Source organism: Zosterops lateralis, assembly GCF_965231275.1.
Source record: "Zosterops lateralis genome assembly, chromosome: 5".
Taxonomy (NCBI): Eukaryota; Metazoa; Chordata; class Aves; order Passeriformes; family Zosteropidae; genus Zosterops; species Zosterops lateralis.
This window is the reverse complement of record NC_139766.1, coordinates 49583142-49604637: the sequence shown is the minus strand read 5'-3', so window position 1 is coordinate 49604637 and position 21496 is coordinate 49583142. Positions and strand designations below refer to the sequence as shown.

The window sequence follows — 21496 nt, the reverse complement described above, 5'->3', positions numbered from 1 at the left end:
TGTGCTCTAATTTTATCTCCTGCAAATAAGAGACACCATGGCACAATGATTTTATTGGCCTGAATTTATACCTTATTCAGTAATGATTTTCATGGCATTTTGTTAAAAGGGAGGGGGTCTTTAATGTCATGCTTTACCCATACTCTGATAAAAACTGAAATCCAATCTCTCAAAGTTAGTTGCTATTTAAAAGCAGCTGAAATTGTCATGATTAAAAAACCCAGCCTCTTAAGTTCTTAGTCCTGATATATCATTTAATGAAAAGATGCAAGTGTTTTCTTCCTTTCTGGAAGACAAAGAAAGGGAAATTATAAAGAATTAAAGTTTTTAATTCTAGATCTGCAGATCTATGTAATAGCTCCAACATGATTCTTTTTGAAGATTCAATAAAAGCTGGGAGAAAGGGGTCTCATGAGAAATACCCACATAAAATGGCAGGGAAAGAAAAATTGATTCAATGTCACTTAGATTAACAAAAATGATTACAAGTTTTCATTGGTATATAGTATTATTCAGCCACTCAGAATTGTGGAGGTGATCTGTTTGGAGATCTCTTGTGGAGAGCACGCTGATGTTAAGGGAACAGGTAAATCTCATTTATGAGATGCTGTTTTGCTGGTGAGGAGGTATTTGAGGCTGTCACGAACAAGAGCTTTTCATCAGAGGTTTGCTTTTGTACGTAAGGTTGTGTCCAAATTTAAAGGGCTGTAATCATTACAACATCACACTTCTGTTACTGAACACATTCCAAATTTGGCATAGTGATTCCTGTGGGAGGATTCTACTTATAAAACTTCACAAAAAAGTGTGCTCCTGTAAGTTTTACTTAAGTAGAACTATTTTATAAACAGTCACTGATGAACTGAACACTATTTCCTTATCTTGTCAGTTAGCTTTACCAACATTACAGTTTCCAAATACTTAACCTGCTATTAAAACTACACGTATTTCACAAAATCATAGGATCAATGGGGTTGAAAAAGACCTCTGAGATCACTGGATCCAACCTCTGACCACCATGACCTATGTCAACCTGACCACGGCTCTCAGTGTCATGTCCAGTCTTTACTTAACACCTCCAGGGAAGATGATTCCATCACCTTCCTGGGCAATCCATTCCATTGTTTAACAACCCTTTCTGTGAAGAAATTCCTCCTAATGTCCAACTTAAACCTCCCCTTGTAAAGCTTAAGACTCTGCCCTCTCATTCTGTCACTTTGCATGATGAGAAGAGGCCAACCCCCACCTGGCTACACCCTCCTGTCAGGGAGTTGTAGAGCAGTGAGGTGACCCCTGAGCTGCCTCCTCTCCAGGCTGAACATCCCCAGCTCCCTCCTCCACTCCTCACAGGACTTGTGCTCCAGACCCTTCCCCAGCTCTGCTGCCTTCTCTGGACACTCCCCAGCACCTCAATGTTGTTCTTGCAGTGAGGGGCCAAGAACTGGACACAGCTCTCGAGGTGTGACCTCACCAATGCTGAGCACAGGGGGACAATCACTGCCCTGCTCCTGCTGCCCACACCATTGCTGATACAGGCCAGGATGCCCTTGGCCTTCTTGGCCCCCTGGGCACACACTGGCTCATGTTCAGCCACTGTCACCAGCACCCCCAGGTCCTTTTCCACTGGGCACTGTCCTGTCACTCTGTCCCCTGCCTGTGGCACTGTCTGGGGTTGCTGTGACCCAAGGGCAGGACTCAGCACTTGGCCTTATTGAACCTCATTCCCTTGGTCTCAGCCCATTGATCCAGCCTGTCCAGATCCCCTTTGAAGATCAACATTGCCACCCAACTTGGTGTTGAATTCCATAAATTTACTGGGAGCGCACTCAATCCTCTCATCCAGACTGTCAGTAACGATACTGAACAGGACTGGGCCAGGGGGACACCAGGCGAAGTAGGCAGAATAGGCACAGAAGTCCAGGTATGTTACAAAAATGACCAAGCACAGGACCCTTAACCATTGCTCCAGCTTCAAACCCATCAGGTGCAGTTTGAAAGCACCTTCTTTTCAGGCCAGGAGATGAACCGAACTAAAGAAGGTACATTACCAAGGAAGCAGAGAGAACAGCAGTGTGCATAGTTAGGAAAATATAATGTACTTGACAACTGTTAAGGGAAAACTTAGCAAAGAATTTCCTGGTATTTTTATCATTGTGCTGGAACTGCAAGCTATGAAATTTAAGGATTTCTCAGGAAGCTTTATTTTTGCTTAGAGAGTAAATCTTATACAAAGGCATGCATATTGAGCTGTATACAGCTCATCTGTATGGCATATGACTCTCTGCAAATAGTACAGTGTCAACATTAGAAGTATTTAAGTAGTTAAAAGTATTTTTGTACATTTTTTTGTTTTGCATAGTAAAAATTTAAAAGCTAAAATAGAAATTATTAGTTTTTACTAATGCCAAAATCTAGACACCGTCAAATGTATTTTACACAGTATCCTGTAAAATGAGTTCAGTGAATTGTAGTGTAGAAATCTGTAGGAGGGTGTTGTCCACCTCAGTTACAGGCACAATCTAGTAGCCTTTCCAAAAAAACCAAAGTAACTTCCAGTTTCTGAGGGATGCTGTACTGACCCCATGCCTCAGAATGGAGTTACCAACAACTTACTTGGAGATAGTTACTTGTACAAAATGTAGCAGAGGCAGACAGATTTGCTGGTATCTGTCAAAAGGTACCAAACCTAAAAGGCAAGAGCAGGATTTTGATCAACAGAGGTTACTCCTGGCTGTAGGACAGCTTCTATCCCTTGACATCATGTTGTGTGAAGGCTGAGGTACAACAGGTGAAGAAGCAGAATTCCATACAAGTCTCCCCCAGTCCTTATAGCCATCCCATAACCCTCATCTCATTTTCAGGCTCTATCCTTTTTTCTGTCAGCACCAACATCTCTATTACCACAGTCTATGATGACCCCAACTGTCTCTTTGAGCATGTAAGTACCACTTGCTGTTCCTTGCTACAAGCAGAGCTGACAGTCCTTGAAGGCACAAAGGACTGCCTCAGCTGTGAGGAACAGCAGCAACAGGAAAAGGCAAGTTTTGGAATGCAAATGAGGAAGGAGAGAGAACCACCAACCCATGGCCGGACTTGTTCACTGCATGTCAGCAATCTCTTACTTGGAAGTTGCCTTCTTGGAGTTGTGGAACTTGTCATCTCACAGCCCAGTTGCAACCATCAAGAAGCTATTCACATTGGTCTCCATTTTTTTCTGTTTATATTCTACCTCATGACTCCACTCAATGCCTCAACAGTTCTGACCCTCTCCCTGGCCTCACCACCCACACATTTCAAGTAACTCTTGACTGCTAACTGCTCAGTGACTCACTGCCAGGTTGTCTCATTCACTGTATGTTCAGCTATTTCATCTCAAGGCATCATCATCACATAAAAATATTTTATAGAACTCCACCAGGGCTGCTTTAAAAATAGCAGAGGTAACTGATAGTTTTAGGTTCCTCCAGCAAGACCAGAAACATGCCATCTTTACTCAACAAAAGTGCCATGGTTGAAGGACAAGACTGCTGTAGTTGTCTGTCTTACGAAGGTTCACAGGCCTCTGCCTCTTCTCCAACCTCTGCACCTTCCTCATCCTCCTTGCTATTTGTCTGAGCCTTCTGCAAAAGTCTGGGCCCTGCCAAGCCGATAACCAGAGCTCCAACTGGAGCAGTGATCAGGATAGCCAAGAAAGCCACTGTCAGTACATCCATTCCATACTTTTCCAGTTGCTCATCTTGATGTTGTCTTGCTGTATCCAGGGCGAGAGAACCTATTGCAGCCTGCAGGGAAGAAAACATTGCTGAGATGGAGCAAGTAATCTTTAGCACTGAATGAGGAAAAAAGGGCACCTATCATTTGTCAACATTTCACATAAAATTGACATTTTTAGTACATTCAACCCATTTGTTTCTGGGCTGGAGCTAGCAAAGTAAACACTCTATTACACCTATGAGAACAATTTTACTTGACTATGCTTGGAATTTCTTAAGCTAATGAGTTTATCTGTGTAGTTTCCTCCTGTGAAGAACACTGCAGTGCTGCCATTTTATTCACATTTCTGGAGAATATGTGATTAATGAAATAGGTCAGTATATTGTGTATGTCAGCTGTTAAAATGCCACACTTGGAGACTTGCCACACTATCCTTATAACAGTCAACTAGTGGCAGCTTCTGAAATTTAATTCACTGATTATGTAATAAGCCTTGTCCGTTTTGATTATTAACTTTTGTTTTCTTGTTTTGCAAGTAATCATACTATTGAAGTAAAGTCTAAATGACTTTACAATCACTGAAATAAAGGAGCAGGAATGTAGCCAGCCTGAGGCATCCCTATTAATATGGCTCTCAGACAGCTCCTTACCAAAATAGGTAAGGAGAAACCCATTCTGAGTCTTAATGTGACTGTCCTTGCAGACATTTCATGTGTAAGAGGGAAATGCTTTTACCTTTCAGAGTTCTTAGAATCTGTATGTGAAGGCACAGTAATCAGCAATGGCCGAGAAATTGTTACATTTCCTGTGGTATATGTACAATTCACTGCCATTATTAAGAGTAAACCCAGGATGCAAGCAAAACACCTGCACATAGAAGGCTCTCCACACACTTTTCAAGCATTCAAGTTACAATGTTTTAGCGTATGAACAGTCAATGTACTACACTCAGCTGTTACTGAACCTTTCCCTGCTTACTGCTGTGCCAATTACAGGGAACTTTGCTAAAGAAAATAGATTTAGCCTGGAATCAAAGCGATGTTGGATTGTTTACCTGGACAGTGGCTTTGGGAATCCATGCCAGTGAGACAAATACCTTCTCCTTGAAATTAAACCCAGCAAAAGACACCATCAGGAATGTTGCTATGATTCGTACAACTAGGGCAATGCCTAATATAGCAACACAGAGCCCTGCAAGAGACAAACACTTCTCAGTACTTTTGTGCATAGGTGCTTCTGGTTTTTTGATTTTTGGGGGTGTTAGTCATAGTCTGTTTTGTTTTAGATTTCTTTATAGAGATTCTTTTGAAGCCAGTAATGAAAGCTGGATAATTTGTGAACGATCTTACCAACAGTTTCAGGCCAAAGAGATGTAACGGATACTTCTGCTCCAATTAAACCAAAAAGAAAAGGTTGAAAGATATTCCATGCAACTGCCACAATTTTTTCTACTTCCCTCTGCAATAAAAACAAAAATAATCTGTAAATTCACAAAAAGATGGCCAAGCATACACAACAGTTAAGTAATCATAGGACAAAATGAAAATGTTTCATAAAGGTTGTCCAAAATTACTCCTTTCTTTCAACTAATACTAAAATATTCAAAATCAGTTGCACACCTTTAGAAAGTCAGACTGTGCATGTACCTGTCCTAGTAAATAAATATTTGATGTCTTGAGAGCAGAAATAAAAAGCACTGGTGTTTGAACAGTAACAGAACAGTTTGCAGACAAGAGGAGGAAAACACAGCATTGTTGATTTTTCAGTATTTAGAAAGATGTAATTTCAACAGCTTTGCCATGAAGCTTCTAAGCCTTTGAGAAATGCCTGCCTAAACATGTTCTTCCATTTGTAGCTGAGCAGAGTCAGGCTCTCCCAAGTTTCAGTCATGACCTAACTCTGTGTGTGCTGCACTCACTCAGAGGCCTCTCTCCGTGTCAGCAGGAGCAAAGTCAGTCTGAGCAAGTCTGAAATCATATACCAGGAACAAGTGCTGAACTTTCCACTGCAATACAGTGTATAAAGGCAAAACCATCTTTTCTCATGTTTGAACTTGATACAATTTTCCTAAAAAAACTGCTGGCAGGATAAACAGGAATCTTCCACTTACATGAAAAGGTACACATAGCATATCAAATAGCACTTGTCTTTAATTAAGTGGATTCTACAATAGCAAATGAACCTTCAGGCTGGAGTGTGTGGAAAGTATAAGTGCAGTGCTCTGTCACTTAATAATCAATCCAGGACCTAGACATATCCCATCCTTGGTATTCTCTTTGGGACTAATCCTGCAACACCTCTTGCTCTTCTGTCAATGGAATGGTAGGTTACAGTAATACAAAAACTTCTGTAACCTTAAAGGAAATGAAGTGGAAATATATATATATATATACACACACACACATATATATATAAACATTTCAGCCTATTTACTGCCCATTTGACTGTCCAGGAATAGGTTCAATGTTCATTGTTTTCTGTAGACAATGTTTGTCAAGTGCCTTCCATCATGGACAGTGGGAGGCAGTGGTCTTTGAGAAGTTAAGCAGGAAAACCTTGGTAATATACTGAATATACAGACACCTCTATCTCTATCTGAGAATAAAAGAGCTAAGGCATTTGACATCAATATACTTAAGGCCATGAAGCTTCATTCACAGATCAAAAGAATTTAAACGAAGCCCTTATAGACTGCTTATACTTGTTTAAATTCCTTCCTCCTGAAATGATTTAAAAGCTTTTCAGTAGGGAGATTGATCAGTTGTAATGTTCTTAACTAGTTAAGTTCCAAGAAGAGTTTTTCATCCTTTAAAAATGGACAGTCTTAGTTTCTTTTCATTGTTATAACAAACCTTGAGATCTTAGTAAAGTCAGGGTCAAGATGGGGATAATAACATGGACTCTACTATACCCAATCCCCTTTCCTTTTTCTTCCCCTTCTCCTACTGAATGTCACAAAGCTATAGCTGTGGAGAGAAAGATGCCCTCAAAACATTAAACAGAGATGGTATCAAGCAAAAGAGGTAGTCAGACAAAGCAAGGTACAGAAAGGCAGCGGGTAAGCAGCAGTAAGATGAAGTAGGCTAGTACCTAAGAGAAAGTGACTAAAAAGCAGTCTTTTGTATGGTTTTTGTATGGCCTTACATGATCACTTATTGTGTGCACCCTGCTCTTTAAGTTTCCCAAATTACACTGGGTGGGATTTGGGAAAGATGAGACAGGACAGTTAATCACCACTTTTCATTTCACCCCCTCCAAACCACAGGGAACAAACGCTCAGGGTATTCAGGCTGTGTCCACAACTGGATCTTAAGACCCCATCTGTAAATTTTACCATAAAGTGACTGTGTACAGATACTCACAGAGTTTGGAATTAAAGCTTTGGATTGCTACTGTCAGGTGCCTTCACAACCAAGTCTCCTTCATATGGCTTAAGATGTCTAAGAAAAGCTGAGCATTTCTCAATCAGTATACCAGGCTCTGTATTGGCATACGTATTGCTCTGCTGACATACATGATTATTTCCTGGCACGGAAAATGCTAAAGACTTCCAAAACAAATGTAGAATGTGCAGCTTGGCTTGATGGTGGTTGTTGGTTGGTTTCTTTAATTTTTTTTTTTTTTTTTTTTTTTTTTTTTTTTTTTTTTTTTTTTAATCTGTACACCCTCTAATGCTTCACAAATATACCATCACCACTCCTGACAGAAATTCAAGCTCCTGCCAGGCTGTACATTCACCAGACTTTGGATATGGTATGCTTCTTACGTAAACAATCACCTTTTCATCAGACCATCCCACACCTGCAACAAAAGCTAAGACTAATGTGCAGAGCCCTCCTGATCCAGGGAAGCCAAAGTGGATGCTGCCAAAAACAGCAAACATAGACAGTCCAAGTACAAAATATGATCTCTTCCATGCCAAAGATGCCTGCAGCCGAGGAAAGAGACAAACAAAAAAGTGAATTTCTTTCAGAAATGGGGGGGGAAAAAGTTATTCCTGTTAATTTTAAAAATGAGAACTTGAATATTAAATATTAATAATTTTGAAGGAATCAAAGCTTTCAAGTGAGATTTGAACTGCTCAGTTGGATTGAGGACTTTTTTCTGACATTAATTCCTAAGAATACAAATTTTGAAAATGTAATTTTTTTTTCTCTGCCCATCCAAATTCTTATTGCCACTAGGCTATTTTTATCACAAGGAATGTGATGATCTGTTCCAGAAGCTCTGCCTCAACTCTGCAATAGCAGGATTTTCTACTTGTGTAGTCAAGTATTACAACAGTTTATGCAAGGAAAGGTGAAATCTTTGCCACCAGATGTTTTTAAGGACAAGTGGCAAACATTTGGCAGGAATAATCTAGTTTTATTTCATTCAGTCTCACAGCAGACAGTTATCTACCATTGTTCCTCAATTCTATCTAACTGTTTAGCTCTTATATCACACTTCTTACATTATTTAATAAGAAAATTTGATGCCACCGAGGGCAATCAACGCTCTGAATACTGACTTTGGTAGTCCAGAGGACATCTATATTCTTCCACAATTTTCTGTTAATTTAATTACCACTCAATAGAAAATTCATCTACCACTTTCTATAAATGTAATTTTAATGGAAAGTAACACATTCTAATTAACACTAATTAAATGATCAATCACTTAAAACCTCTAATACATCTACTTTAATAATTTTAAATCTTAGGCCTCTGGATACATCTTAAAGAAGTAAATGTGTCCTGCATCACTCTAATAAATTATTATTTTACTGTCTGAAATGGGTATCAGACCCTTCGTCCTACCTTCGATTAGAGCAGGACGGTGAGCTGGATTCTGAATTTCCATCAGGAAGGACTATGAGATCATACATTATTATTGGTGCAGTAAATAAGTAATCACCTTTAAAGCACATCCTCACTTGATAGGCTTTGCAATCTAGAAGCTGCTAGCACTGTAAAAAGCTTTCCCCAAACCAGCTTCACATGAAGCTTGGAAATTAATAACTAAAGAAAATAATCCCTTAGCAAAGAATCATTTTATTTTATATATATATTTTAAGGAGGTTTTTACCTGATCATGGCTTGGGAAATACCGAATAAACATTCCCAGAATTCCCCCAGCTGCTATGCCAACAGCAACCTCCAGCACTCCACGGAGCACATTGTACAGAGTAGAACCTATTTTGCAAAAGAAAAACATATTCAGTAAACCCTACATAGGACTTCACTCAAACCATGCTCTAGACCTATAAGGGTGATTCCACTGTCTGCTTTAAATTACTTGGGGCAAAGGAGTTCAGGAGGAAACCTATGGGCCTGAAGGAACTGGATGGTGCAACTTTCTTTCTCTGAAAGCTCATGCCAAGAAAGTGTGCAAGACAAGTCAGAGCCGCTGTAAGAACACTGCCAAACCCAGTGAAATTTCAAAGCATTATGTTGGGCATGCAGGGCCCAGACTTGGCAGCTAAGGGAGCAGTCAGGGAAAAATGTTCTCTGAAAGTTATTGTGACTCACAAACTCAGAGCTGACAATGTTACACTAGGTTTTGAACATGGGTAATTTCCATCTCAGTATTTAAGCCTATACATGAATTTTATAATGAGATGCCATTAAGTTACAAACCAGTCAGCCATAACATTCTCCACACATTCTCCAAAATATCACTGTTCTGCATTTCATCATGAACAGATTAACCAGCGTACCAGAGGAGAAAGCCATCCCAAGGCAAGTGTTGAAGCCTGTGATAGCTAGAATGTCATCAATGCTCCCAGCTGCCATGAGCAAAGTTGGGACACCTTTCTCCACTCCGTATCCCCCAGCTTGTAAAATCAGCATGGAGGGAACCACCACAGCAGGGGAGACTGCACCTAGAACAAAACTGAAAACACAGAGGTTCAGCATCTTGAAAAGAAAGCACTAAACTAAAAAAACTTCAAAATGTTCTGACCTTAATTCTTTTGAAGTATAAATAAGTAGACCTTTATGTAAAGTGTTTTCCTAACCTTTCCCCTCTAATTACAAGCAAGGATGTTTCTATGCAGATCTGCAGTCAGCTCTTGCTTCCTGCCCAACTCAGTAACATTCAAAGTAAAGGGCTTCACAAACTAAAACTGGAGTATCCACTGCAGGCCAGATACGCTCCCTGACAGATACCTTGATTGTCCCATTTGGAAACCTGGTTTAGATGTGCTTATGACTCTGTAGCCCAGTTCCTTCTCACAAAATTCAGCATGTGTCAGAGAAGGAGCTCATCCATCTGTTCTAGTGTATGGCTCTGGCCCAAGGTCACCAATTTAGATAGGACTAAATGGAAAAGCTCTTCTCTTCAAGGATATTACTCTAGAATATACCATGCCATAACCTCATCCTTGACTTGTGATAGGAAGGCTGTCTTATGTGCATCTCTCTGAATGGAAATTCTGAATTTCCAGTATGAAAATTAGCCAAGCTGTGGTATAATTTTCTGTCCCTAAAAAGCACCCTATGTTGTGGTTCAAGACTCAGGGATTGCACTATCCTTCTTCCTTCTTCAAGTACTTAGGTCACAAACACGGAAGAGTAATGATGCAAGTACTCCTCTGCAGCCTGGTAATATGACCTTTAAATTAGCCACAGAGCTAGACACAAATGGTAAGCAAAAGACCACAGGGGCTAAGCACAACTTCCCAAATGGCATTGAACTGAGGTCTCTGCTTGGCACAGAGAACTAAAAACACTTGGATCATTTAGCTACAGGCTGAAAACCGGCACTTTTGTCATACAGGAGAAAAGGCAATACATTACCCTAATATAAATCCCCATTGCCATGGCAAATGCAGGAACAAGTAGGCAAGGACAGCAGCTGTGGCTGTTTCTGAGAGGCACGGTCCAAAAGCAAGCCGTAAACAGACACCTTTGAGCTTCTTAAGAGCCTGCAATCATACAGGCACAACGGCTTTACAGAGAGGAAAAACATTTACAATTTGATCTTGGATTCTGATTCTGATTCTTGTTAAAGAATCCTGTCTGAGCTGCACTATAGGACATGACATGGCCTAAACTAGAAATAGACCCAAGTCCAATTGCATTTGGGTATAAAATTTGAAGTGTGGCAGTGAGTCTAGGTTTGACAAGGTTCCTGAGTGTCACAGGAAGGAGTAACAGAAAATTCTGCTTTGTTTCTTTAGCTCCATCCACAAAAGATTTTACTATAACCCCAGAAGTTGCATGAGCATTCCCAAAAATTACCCCAGAATCTATCAACAAATCATGAAAAGTTGTAGAACGACATCAGCTTGGCACAAGGAGCCAAGCATCTTTCAGCTCTCTTTCACTTGATATTCAGAGATTAAGCTTCTTTTGGCTCAGCAACTTTAAAAAGATTTTTCTAAACTGGCATATTTGCTTGTAACAGCTGTCTTAATAGTTATTCACAAACATGAGTCTGCTAGGACAGGTCCCTAATTTTGACATGGAACATATTAAAAAAAAAAATTAAAAAATCAGTGAGTTCTACTTTTTACCAGTCCAGTTTATCCCAGCAGAAGCAGGGTTGAGCAGAGAAACTGACTTATCTTTACAGTTTCAATTACATGAGGAACAATTTTAACTGCATCAAAGCACTGCCACACACAGAGTCCAAATGACAGTTTTATTGCCACATGGAAGAAAAATGAAGGAAGTTCCCTCAACAAAAAAAAGTTGTCATGAAATAGAAAGAAATACAGTCTCACAGAACTGGACATCCAAGCTGTGTCTAACAACACACATGCTCATACAAGCCTCAATGTCTTGGAAAATAAAATGGTAACATAAGAAAACAGACATTTTCCAATATTGACAAAATCTTATTTTTCTAAATAACTGAAGCATTGGCAACTCTCTAGGTTTTCTTGGTTAAGAAAAATCAGTTTACTACTCATACTTTACCTAAGTTTTATATAAACTCTGAGCGGTTCCTTCAGCAGGCAGGGGCCAATATGGTACAGCTTTACTTCAGCCAGCTCATTTTGAATAAATAAAACCCTGCTTTCATCAATTTATGAAATATCATGTTTCTTAGGGTGCAGATAATATTTTTTGTTCACAGGACTGTCATGGGCTTCATTCTGATGAAAATCATTGTTTCAGTAGTGCAGCAGGATTCATATTTGCAATTAACACATTTAGCATTATTAACATATTAGCATTAAAATGACAATGATTAAAAAAAAAAAGTCACAGAGTTTACACTTTTTTGGTTGGTTGGGTTTTTTGGATTTCTAGCCACACAAAAATATTCTCTTTCAAGGACTAGGGATCCCTTCCATTACTTCAAATTTTCAGTATAAACTAAATGGGAGTTTGTCAGGGAGTGTAAACTCTTCCTGACAGAGCATGACCGTGCACATATGCTCAATTTGTTCTGCTCCCAAAATTCAGGAAATGAAAATAATCATAGTATCACTTTTCTTCAGATGGGTTTTTTTTTTTGATTGCTTGCCTACTGTACAAATCCAATTGCAAATATTAACATACATATAATTATACAACAGAAACTAAGCTTTCTGTAATGATCTAATCTGCAAATGCTCCAAGACTGAGCAGTACAATATTTTTAATGGAACAAATTACTCAATTTTTTTTTTATTGCAGTTGTATAGTCCACCACACAGAAATGGCTGGTGCCATACCTTTGGATCCAGGCCGAGTCCTGCTCGGGTCAAGATAATGGACAGAGCAATATTCCTCAGTGTTGCAGACCAGCGTAGCTTTATCTGGACAAAGTCACTGATGAACGGGGTATTTCGGATTAGGAAACCAGCAAGTAGCATCCCTTATGTCAAAACAAATAAGCTCCTGTCATTTTTTTTTTTAATTGCAAAGAAAAGCTTGCATAGGACTTCTAAAAACAGACACCATATCATGTTTTTATGAGAGAAAAAGAAACAATTTGTATTTCAAATTATTAGCCATCATTTAACAATGGGACTGAGGCAAGAGAAGAGGTAAACACATTTGAAGCTGTGAAAGTGGCCTAAGAACACAGCAGGTCACCAGTGAATAAATCACCAGGATGCTAATACACAGTTTTAGTCTGAGTCAAAAGAATTTGGCTTTGTTTACCAGGTGCAGGTCATACTTACCATAAGAAAAGACACCTTTGCATCCTTAAAGATTTTTTTTCTCTAATGTTAGTTTGTTTGACAAAAATAGGAAGATCATCTAATATTGTGTATGTATCTCAGAGGTAGGGAGTTGTTAAAAAACCTCTTAAGTGTAAGAAATGCAGGTATCACAGGAACCATAATGCTGCATTCATTAGGAAATATAATCTAAACCAGCTCATCATGGACTAACTTAAACATTTTAAAGTGCTCTGGCAATGAAACTCTTACAAGAAGAGGGGACAAAAGAGGAAAGGAAATCAGAAACTTTGTTGTATCCTCTATTTGAGCTACCTGCAAGATATAACATTTTACAAATATTAGTAAAACTGTGCAGAGACTTCCTGCAAAGCTATCAAAGCCACAGCTCTGGAAGGATATGGAAAAGTACAGGAAAAGTTGACTTTAAATATGGATCTACAGAGAGTCATTGTGAGTCCTGATGATTCAAAGATACATTTTTGTGGCATAATTTTATATTAGTCATGTTTAGAAACAGGAAACTAAAAAAAGACAAAAAGCAAACAAATCAGTGTGCTCAGGTTGGTCCCAGCTTGGTGTGAGCCTTGACTGTGAACTTGATTTGTCCTGGGACACTCTAAACTTTTAGACACTGTTTCTACCACCTCCTGGAAAAAGCAGTGTCATAATTAACCTGTGGTACCTCATGACAATGATATCAAGCTGGCACTGTGATCACACGCTCTTTGCAATGTTTGCATGAGATCCAAGCCACTGGAGCTACCCTGATCTAGAAATCTACTTAACAAAGCAAAAACATCCACCCCAAAGGATATCTTCACTGATTTGTACCGTATTTCCTGCTACAGAAACCTCTCTGCAACATGCACCTAAAATATATTACGTAGTTGTTTCAGTATCAATTTCACTCCTTTTTTCTTGAGAGAGAGGCTCACAATAAAGTGCTAAACAGAATATTCACAGACATTGTCTATCTTGTCTTCTGAGTCGCAGATTTCTCCCATTTTCCTCAAAGACTGGGGATCGGAACAATGAACTCTGTCCTAAACAACTCAAGAGACATGTGCTGTCATGCTGAAGTTTCTGTTGTCCAGTATTACCTGTCTGACAAGCAGTTTCATGCTCAACTCAAAGCTTTTAGATACAGATGTAATTAAAAAATTCCCAAACAAGCAGAATCCAAATGGTCAGAAATACTTATTTGTTTAAGAGTGGTGTTTACTTAGAAAGGGCAGACTCCCTGCGTGTGACATTCAGTGTTCATACTGCAGGCATGCATGCCATATGCAAAACCTCCCTCCCTCTCATTTGAATTTTTTCCCTTTGGTGAAATGAAGCAGCAGAAGAGTGTACATGCTCCCTGGACAGAGCCATGCACAGAGCTCCTGCATGAGGCACAGACCAGCTGTGCAGGCCACAGAACCACACCTGAGCACTGCAGGCCCACTCTGCCCAGGAGTTTTACTGCCTCTCAACAGCTTTACTTATTTATGTACTAAACATAGCAAGGGGACAGGATACAGCTGGTGAGAAGAACCTGGAGCTTCATTTCCAGCTTCACTGACATTACAGCACTTCAAAATACCGTACTCATCAAAGCAAGTATAAAACCTCCTCTAGGAAAGAAACCTGAAAAGATTTTAAAGATGTCAGAATTAACATTATTTTCATCTCCCATTTCTGTTTTGCATTTCTATGTAAAATAAAATAGGATGTTGATGTGAAAAAAACTTGTTATGACTGAATCAAAATAACTCTCTGCAGAAGAATTATTCCTTGTTGGGGATTTATTTTCTCAGGTTTCAATTATCTTGAGATAAAGGAAGAAGAAAGAAATCCTTTGGACTACCAGTAGTAGAGAATTGCTGTAATGTTTGGAAAACATTTTCCTTGTGTGAGATACTAAAAAATATCCCAGCAATAATTTTACAAAGAGATTAATATTCTACTGTAAAATGATGTCTGGATTAAGATTCCTGTTTGGTTTTATTAAACTCAAATTTTAAGTAACTGTGACAGAAGGGTCTGTAGGACAATAAACTTTGAGTCTCTAGGCATACAGTTCTCTGACCCACAAAGAATTAAGAAGAGACCTTTAGTTAATTTCATCTGAGCCAGTCTGGGGAATTTTGCACCTTTTCAGAGAGGACCAGAAAAAGTCACTTGGAAAAGCTCCAGATTTTGAATGTGACACAGTTTATTTGTTCCAAATCCAAACACGTCTACTGTACAGATACTACCTGATGGTTTAAACAAGACAAAATATGCAAAAAGAAAAGAAGGAAGGATATCTTACCCAGAAGAGCAGGAAGAGGGGGCAGTGTTCTTATTTTAACGAATCCAAAAATTTTACCTCCGATGACAGCAAAGAAATAAAGAAACAGAATTCCAAAGAGATTTCCACCTGGGAGACACTCAGCCCCAGTTATGGACCAAACCACAGCCCAAACCAAGACCACAAACACAACTGGAACAAAACAAAGAATAATTACAATTTAATTATCTCTCAGAAGAACCTTTGCTGTTAGATCATATTTGTTTTGCTATTAAAGAAAAAAGTTAGCCATGACTTTTAGAAATTAATTTACTTACCTTAAAATTAGTTTAATTATAACAATGAAATTAATCTTTGTTGGTCCCTAAACTGATGTTCTGATTTTATAGATCCTAAAATATTAAAATATTGCTGAAATACTTTAAAATTGGTAACAGGAACATAATTAAATATGAAAATAAATTTAGTGAGCCTTGGTCTGCTGTGAAAAGCATTTAAAGTGCTTAACTTAAAGGTTCCAAAGCACCTAACTTAAAGGTTCCAAACCTAAAAAGCAAAGACTTTCACTAACTTATCTTTCATCTGCTTAGCTTCCTTTAGCTAATTCAGAACTACAGTAAAATCTACAGCTGAACAGCCTAGCATATCTTTGAGCTGATGATTGCATCTCCAGTCTAATTTTTAAAAGAATTGAAGCATAATTTTTTGGTTGAATGTGTTTGTGCAATACATTGTTATCCCTGGGAAAAAAAGTTCTGAAGAGGGTCATGTCTCTGGACAGCTGGAATACAAATACTTCCCTTGACCCAGCAATCAAAGCAGGATAATACAGAGGGGGGAAAATCCTGAAAAATATTATGAGAACAGTGTGCGAAAGTATTATAAAATATGTAAAAACATTATGCTCTTTCAAGGTTCCCAATCTGATCCTACAGTTGTCTAATGAGAAGAGGCATGCATACATATAAAACAGAAGACTGAAGGAGAAGAAAAAAATGTGTTGAATAAATGTCCTGCATTTTCAGATTGGAGTTTTGTAATCTTGAAATGCCACTTGCCACTTGAGGATGACAGTGGCAAAGGAAGACCAGTAGATTTCCAAACATAAAAGGCCAAGAATTCCAAGTGGCTGTGGAAGCAGTCAAAGATCCATGAAATGTCTTTTGTTAGGAAGAAGCTGAAATAATTGGCTAGCCAGGCATCTCTTTTGGGAATTATTAGTTTAGGATAAATTCTAAACAAAACAGATCAGTTTGCCTTGTAGTGAGGACTCTTGGCTTTGCAGCCTGTGGTATTAAGGACAAACTGTCAAGGCAAAAATTAGGAAGTCATTCTTCTGATAAAAATACTTTGCAGTGCAAAAATACACCTAGCACAGTACATACATGAGACTGGAGAATCAAAAACTGTACATTCAAACCTTTGTTTCAGCTTTTTTTTCCTCTGGCTAAAACATTCAAACAGCATTGTGATAAGTAAAACACAGCTATTTCCATTCCTTATTTTCAAGGACAGTGGATATATCCCATTCAGAGAAACAGGTACTTCATTTGACGTTTCTCATTTTAATTAACCTCTGTCTCTCTTACCTACCATTTGTCACTGTTTGGGCCAGTAAACCCTGAGGAGGACAAGCAAATATTTGCCTCCACGTTCTTGCAGGTATTGAAGACTCTGCTGTTGGTGCTGGATGTTGCTGAGTGCAGTGGTTCAAGAGAGCAGTTTCTTCTGTTTGTACATTCCCATCAGTACCTTTGGCATCTGCTGTTGGTCCCTGCTGAATGCAAACAAGGAGACTCCCTCAGAAGTGGCACTGTATATATTTGAAGCAGTGTGCAACACCTGAATTCAGCTGAGATGCAGTGGATCCACACTGGCTACAGACAACTTTGTTAACTAAACACTACAGGAATGTCCACTTTTGATGTATTTTTGGCATTTTTGGCCCTGTATTTGTTTTTTTTTTTTGCGTGGCACAAAGAACTGCATGCGAGAAATTGCGGGACATTTGCCTTTATATCTGCAACTGACAGGGCTCCTGTCCCAACAGATACAGCACCTGTGCAGTAACAATATTTGCATATTTGATGAAGAAGCAGGCCACGCACAGCTTGTCTTGTGTACAAAACCAAGCATTTATTAATATTTTCTACAATTTGATAATGTCCTGTATTCAGATTGGATTTCAAAATAAAATCAAAGATTGGCATAATTCCAGTGAGTTGGTGCTTTTAATGTAACTCCTAAATAACTTCTGTTGCAAAGCCTTGAACCAAAATAAGAACATAAAGATGAAAGAGCACAGCTGGCCAGCACAAGCTTTACTCACATGATCCATTGCTGGAAGGCTCAAACTGGTAAGTCAAAGTAGAGGTGGAGAAATACTACCCTGGGAGTTATTCCCTTGAAGCTGTTCTCTTATACTGGCACTCTACTATCCATATTCATAACCAAAGCACTTTTTGACCATTTTTGGATATCTCACTTAATTTTAGCATTATTTTTGACAAGTTAATCATCTGCCTTCCTGTATGATTATTCATGTCAGCATATTGTCATACTGTAGACATGGAATTCTGCTTATAATGTGGTTTGGCCCTTCTCCAGTAATAGTTCCACATCTCTGATTATTTTTCTGTCTCTTTCCACTCTCTCTCTCTCTCTCTCTCTATATATATATATTCCTTACTCAGAGTCATGACTGGAACACAAATCTCGTGAGCTTTCAGCAGTTACTTGTTCACTCCATGATTCCATGATCGCCACGTGCCTAAAGATGTGCCATATAGACACCTGTATGAGATACACTCAATACTACTTGCTTCCTTTTAAATGCCTTTTACATTAAGAATTTTTTCTTTAAAAAAGGAAAAAGGAAGAGGAGGGTTCTCTCTTATTAGAACGATACTTTGAGATCCTAGTTAATTACCTCACTTTGCTCATGCATGGGAATCATGCCATTTCTCTCACATACTGATAGTTCAGAATCTTCAGTGTCGTTTACATCTTCCTTTACCATTGCTGCAAACCTAAAGAAAGAAATAATGGTGGAAAATTTAAAGAGAAGCAAATAATCACTATTTTCCAAATGGATGACTTCTCAGTGACGTTGTCTTTTCCCTACAGATCAAGTGGAAAAATTCTCTCAGCCCAATTTCAAGTTTAATGATTTTTGTGTCCCTCTGTATGCTGTACCTAAGACCAAGAGACAGAAACTATCTGAAGAACAGTATTAAGCCTGGAAATTCAAGCACAGAAAAAAAAAAATAAATCTGATTTTAGAATCACAATTATCTGTGCTAAGCTCTTCATTTCTTCTTAGAAGTATGGCTGTAATACATCTTTATCTATTTGTGCCTCTTTTCAGCACATAATAAAGGTTATTTGCTGTCAGCACCACTTAGCAGGACCATTAGTTCTGAAAGTGTCACAGGCCCGGTGTACAGGTCAGTGCAAGTGACCATTTAATAAAGTTAGAACAACTGTCGTTTCTAAAACTCTAAGAGGTTTCTAAAGTTTCAGGAGGGGACACTTTTCCCCTAAGTTAAGCCTGACTGATCCAGGTTGATTTTCACAGCAATTTTAAGAACATGTTTCTGTTAGATGCTGCTAGTTACAAACACATTGACTGAGTATCTATGAAAGTGAAGATGCCAATTTGAGTAAAGATCAGGACTTTTCACAGCTTGCAGCCTGATTAAACATGGCTCTTTTCTATGGATTATATCCCATAGAGATACTTCTCAAGAGTGGGAAATAAGATCCAAGTCATTTGTGGATAATTAACACTGTATTTGCTCACTCTAACTAGTCCACTTCTTGTCCCATTGATTCTAACAAGACATATGGCAGTGTACTGTTTTTTATGTCAGGTATTTTTTAGTGCACATACTTACTGTAGTTTCACAAGTGTGAGTGATCAAGGGGGGTAGGCCTATATCTAGAGACAAGGCTTGATAGTGTTATCTCTTACAGCAAAGGCTGGCATATATTCTCTAGCAGCTAAATTTCTTTCAAGTCTTTTACATTGCTCTGGCCATATAAAACACCAGTGAAGTTAAGCCAGAACTTCTGAGCCAAGAAATTCCTTCCTTGCTACATGGTTGGAAGTAAGTCAGAGCTGATTCTCACAATTATCAAGCCTCAGGTTTAAAAAGAAATATTTGATATTTGGGAATGGCTGATACCATAAAGAAGGGCCATTCTAACACCTTTCAGGTTTTGTTTGAGCTGTTCTGATATGAAACTGGCCAGAGGCACGACCAAGGCAGAGAAGAATACAGAGCCATAATCAAACACTTTCAATGGGTTCTAAGTTAATAGTTTTGCTTTTTTTCCCCTTTCCTTTTTAAAGGTAAAGTGTTTATTTACTCTATTTTCAGTACTTTTCTGCATTTTTAATTAGTACTTGCAGAACCAAATAGTGGTGTTTTTAGGGTTTTTTAAATTACATCAGTGATACTTTGGGTTTGGTTCTTTTCATCCTTTCATCAGGGCTAGGAATCCACAAATACTAGTCTTCCTAACTGGAACAGAAAGTATCAGCAGTGCCTCTCTCCTTTGCTTCACTGACTACTTACCCAGGGTGGACTTATATACTTAATTTTACACTTGGTTTGTGTGCAAGCAAAGGACAGAAGGATGTTGTTCTCCTTCCAGCTTTGCACGGGCAACATCCCAGATCAATCATGTAGCTGTTGACACAAAATACATTAACACTTCTGAGAAAGGCAAGTCCACCTTGCCACAGCTTCAGCTCCTGAAAGCACTGTTCAGAGCAGCGTGTGGGACAGGAAAGATTGACTAAGCAGGGATATTGAATGTTCTGTTTAACAGGAATGGTTTCAGGGAGTGAGTGAAGAATCTAACAGTGCTGTCCTTACCTGGTTTGTGGCAGGTCTTCACTGTGTTGGCAGGATCAAGAACCTACTTTCCAGAACTGTCCCTCGGATCAACGGGACCGAAGTGAGTAGTTACTGTACTCATGTCAGCATGGGTCTTTTGGAAGTTCACAGGTTTTGGTTTTTTTTTTTTGCGGGGGAGATAGGGTTGTTTTGGTTTTTTCATTTCACCTTCTATGCCAACAAAAATCAGTGATTGAGAAATCACTGGGCAGAATTTATAGCTCAGGGTTAAGGCCTGTCCATCGAAACCAGACAGTAACAGACTTATTTTAGTACCTCCCTGTATAATACACTTTTCTCGTTTTGAAAGCAGAAAGGTTTGTATTAGATCCTCTCATTTCAGTTGTTTTTGAATGGGTAGTGAGGAAGAGAAGACTGACAGGGACAGCATGTGCATGCCTAAGGCATGAGCTCTGCTGCCTCGGTGACTGTCGGCATTCTGCTCTGCACACAGAAGGCGCAGAAAGCAATGCAAACGAAATACCACAAACACCACCACAGCAACTGGCACTCAGAATAAATAATGATCAAAACACCCAAACCATCATTATCCGCAAAAAGGCGCTAAACAAACGCGGGAGCAGCCTCCTGCCCGCCAAGCCTGCTCTCAGTTCCCCTCCTGCAGAGGGGATGGGGATGCAAGGAGACAGGAGGGGCAGGAAACTCACCTGGGGCACGGCGGGGCTCAGAGCGAGGGACGTGCAGCCTCCCGCCGGCGCCTCCCCGAGCCGGGGACCGGGCGGGAGCTCCGCTGGAACGGCTCCGGCTCCTCCTCCCCCGCTGCTGCTGCTGCTGCTGCTGCTGGCGCAACAGGCCCTCCTCCCCAGCCCCAGCTTCCCCAGGCCGGCAGCTGCAGCGGGGAATGCCCCCCAGGGCCGCCCGCATCCCCTGCTGGATGGGGCACCGCGGGAACGGCGGCAGGAGACGGGCCGTGCTCCGAGCTGTCAGCTTGGTGGGAGCGATGGACCAGACCTGCACCATCCAAGGCGATGGATACCCGTCAGGGCACACGGGAGGAAGATTTTTGTCTTTCGTAGCCAGTCCCCCACGACATTCAGTGCATCCGGTACAGAGGAAGAAGGCTTTCCTTTCTGTGCTGCCTTTCCCATGGCTGTGGGAAGATGTATGGGAAAGCTACACACAATCCTTTAACCCAGACTGCAGCACGGCAGGAGCTGGAGATTTGGCACAAGGAAAGGGTAAGGAGCTGTTGCTGATTCTGCTCTGGGTGCACACTGATAAAATGCACTGGTGCAGACAAGAGAATTAAAAAAACTCCAACCAACCAATCCCCCAAACCACCCCGCACAAACACATATTTTGCATATTTATGTTGTTCCATCCCGGCATTTTGACTAATTAAAGATAAAGCAAGTTCATCCACCTCATTTTACCTCTGTCTCATGAGGTAATGAGACAGACCTCTTTTTCTCAACCCTAAATTTGCAAGCTGCATTGAGTGCATGTGAAAGCAGAGTCAAGTGCCACATGTTGCTACTT

General features: G+C 39.7%; 1 protein-coding gene across 2 annotated transcripts; it reads right to left on the bottom strand.

The window, feature by feature from the left end:
* Positions 1-1766: 1766 nt before the first annotated feature.
* LOC310909442 (sodium/hydrogen exchanger 9B2-like) lies at positions 1767-20742 on the bottom strand. Of its 2 annotated transcripts, none has more exons than XM_083861262.1 (12): positions 20665-20742; positions 18022-18121; positions 16686-16869; positions 15114-15284; positions 12362-12504; positions 10494-10621; positions 9413-9588; positions 8782-8888; positions 7493-7642; positions 5064-5172; positions 4769-4905; positions 1767-3782 (listed from the first exon to the last, which is right to left on the bottom strand). In XM_083861262.1, exons 2-12 carry the CDS (start codon positions 18109-18111, stop codon positions 3543-3545), a joined length of 1635 nt encoding a protein of 544 aa, XP_083717388.1. In that variant the 5' UTR covers positions 18112-18121; positions 20665-20742; the 3' UTR covers positions 1767-3542. The 2 variants fall into 2 exon arrangements, with proteins under 2 accessions (XP_083717388.1, XP_083717389.1); XM_083861263.1 differs by having other exon boundaries at positions 16686-16866.
* Between the last annotated feature and the right edge of the window lie 754 nt (positions 20743-21496).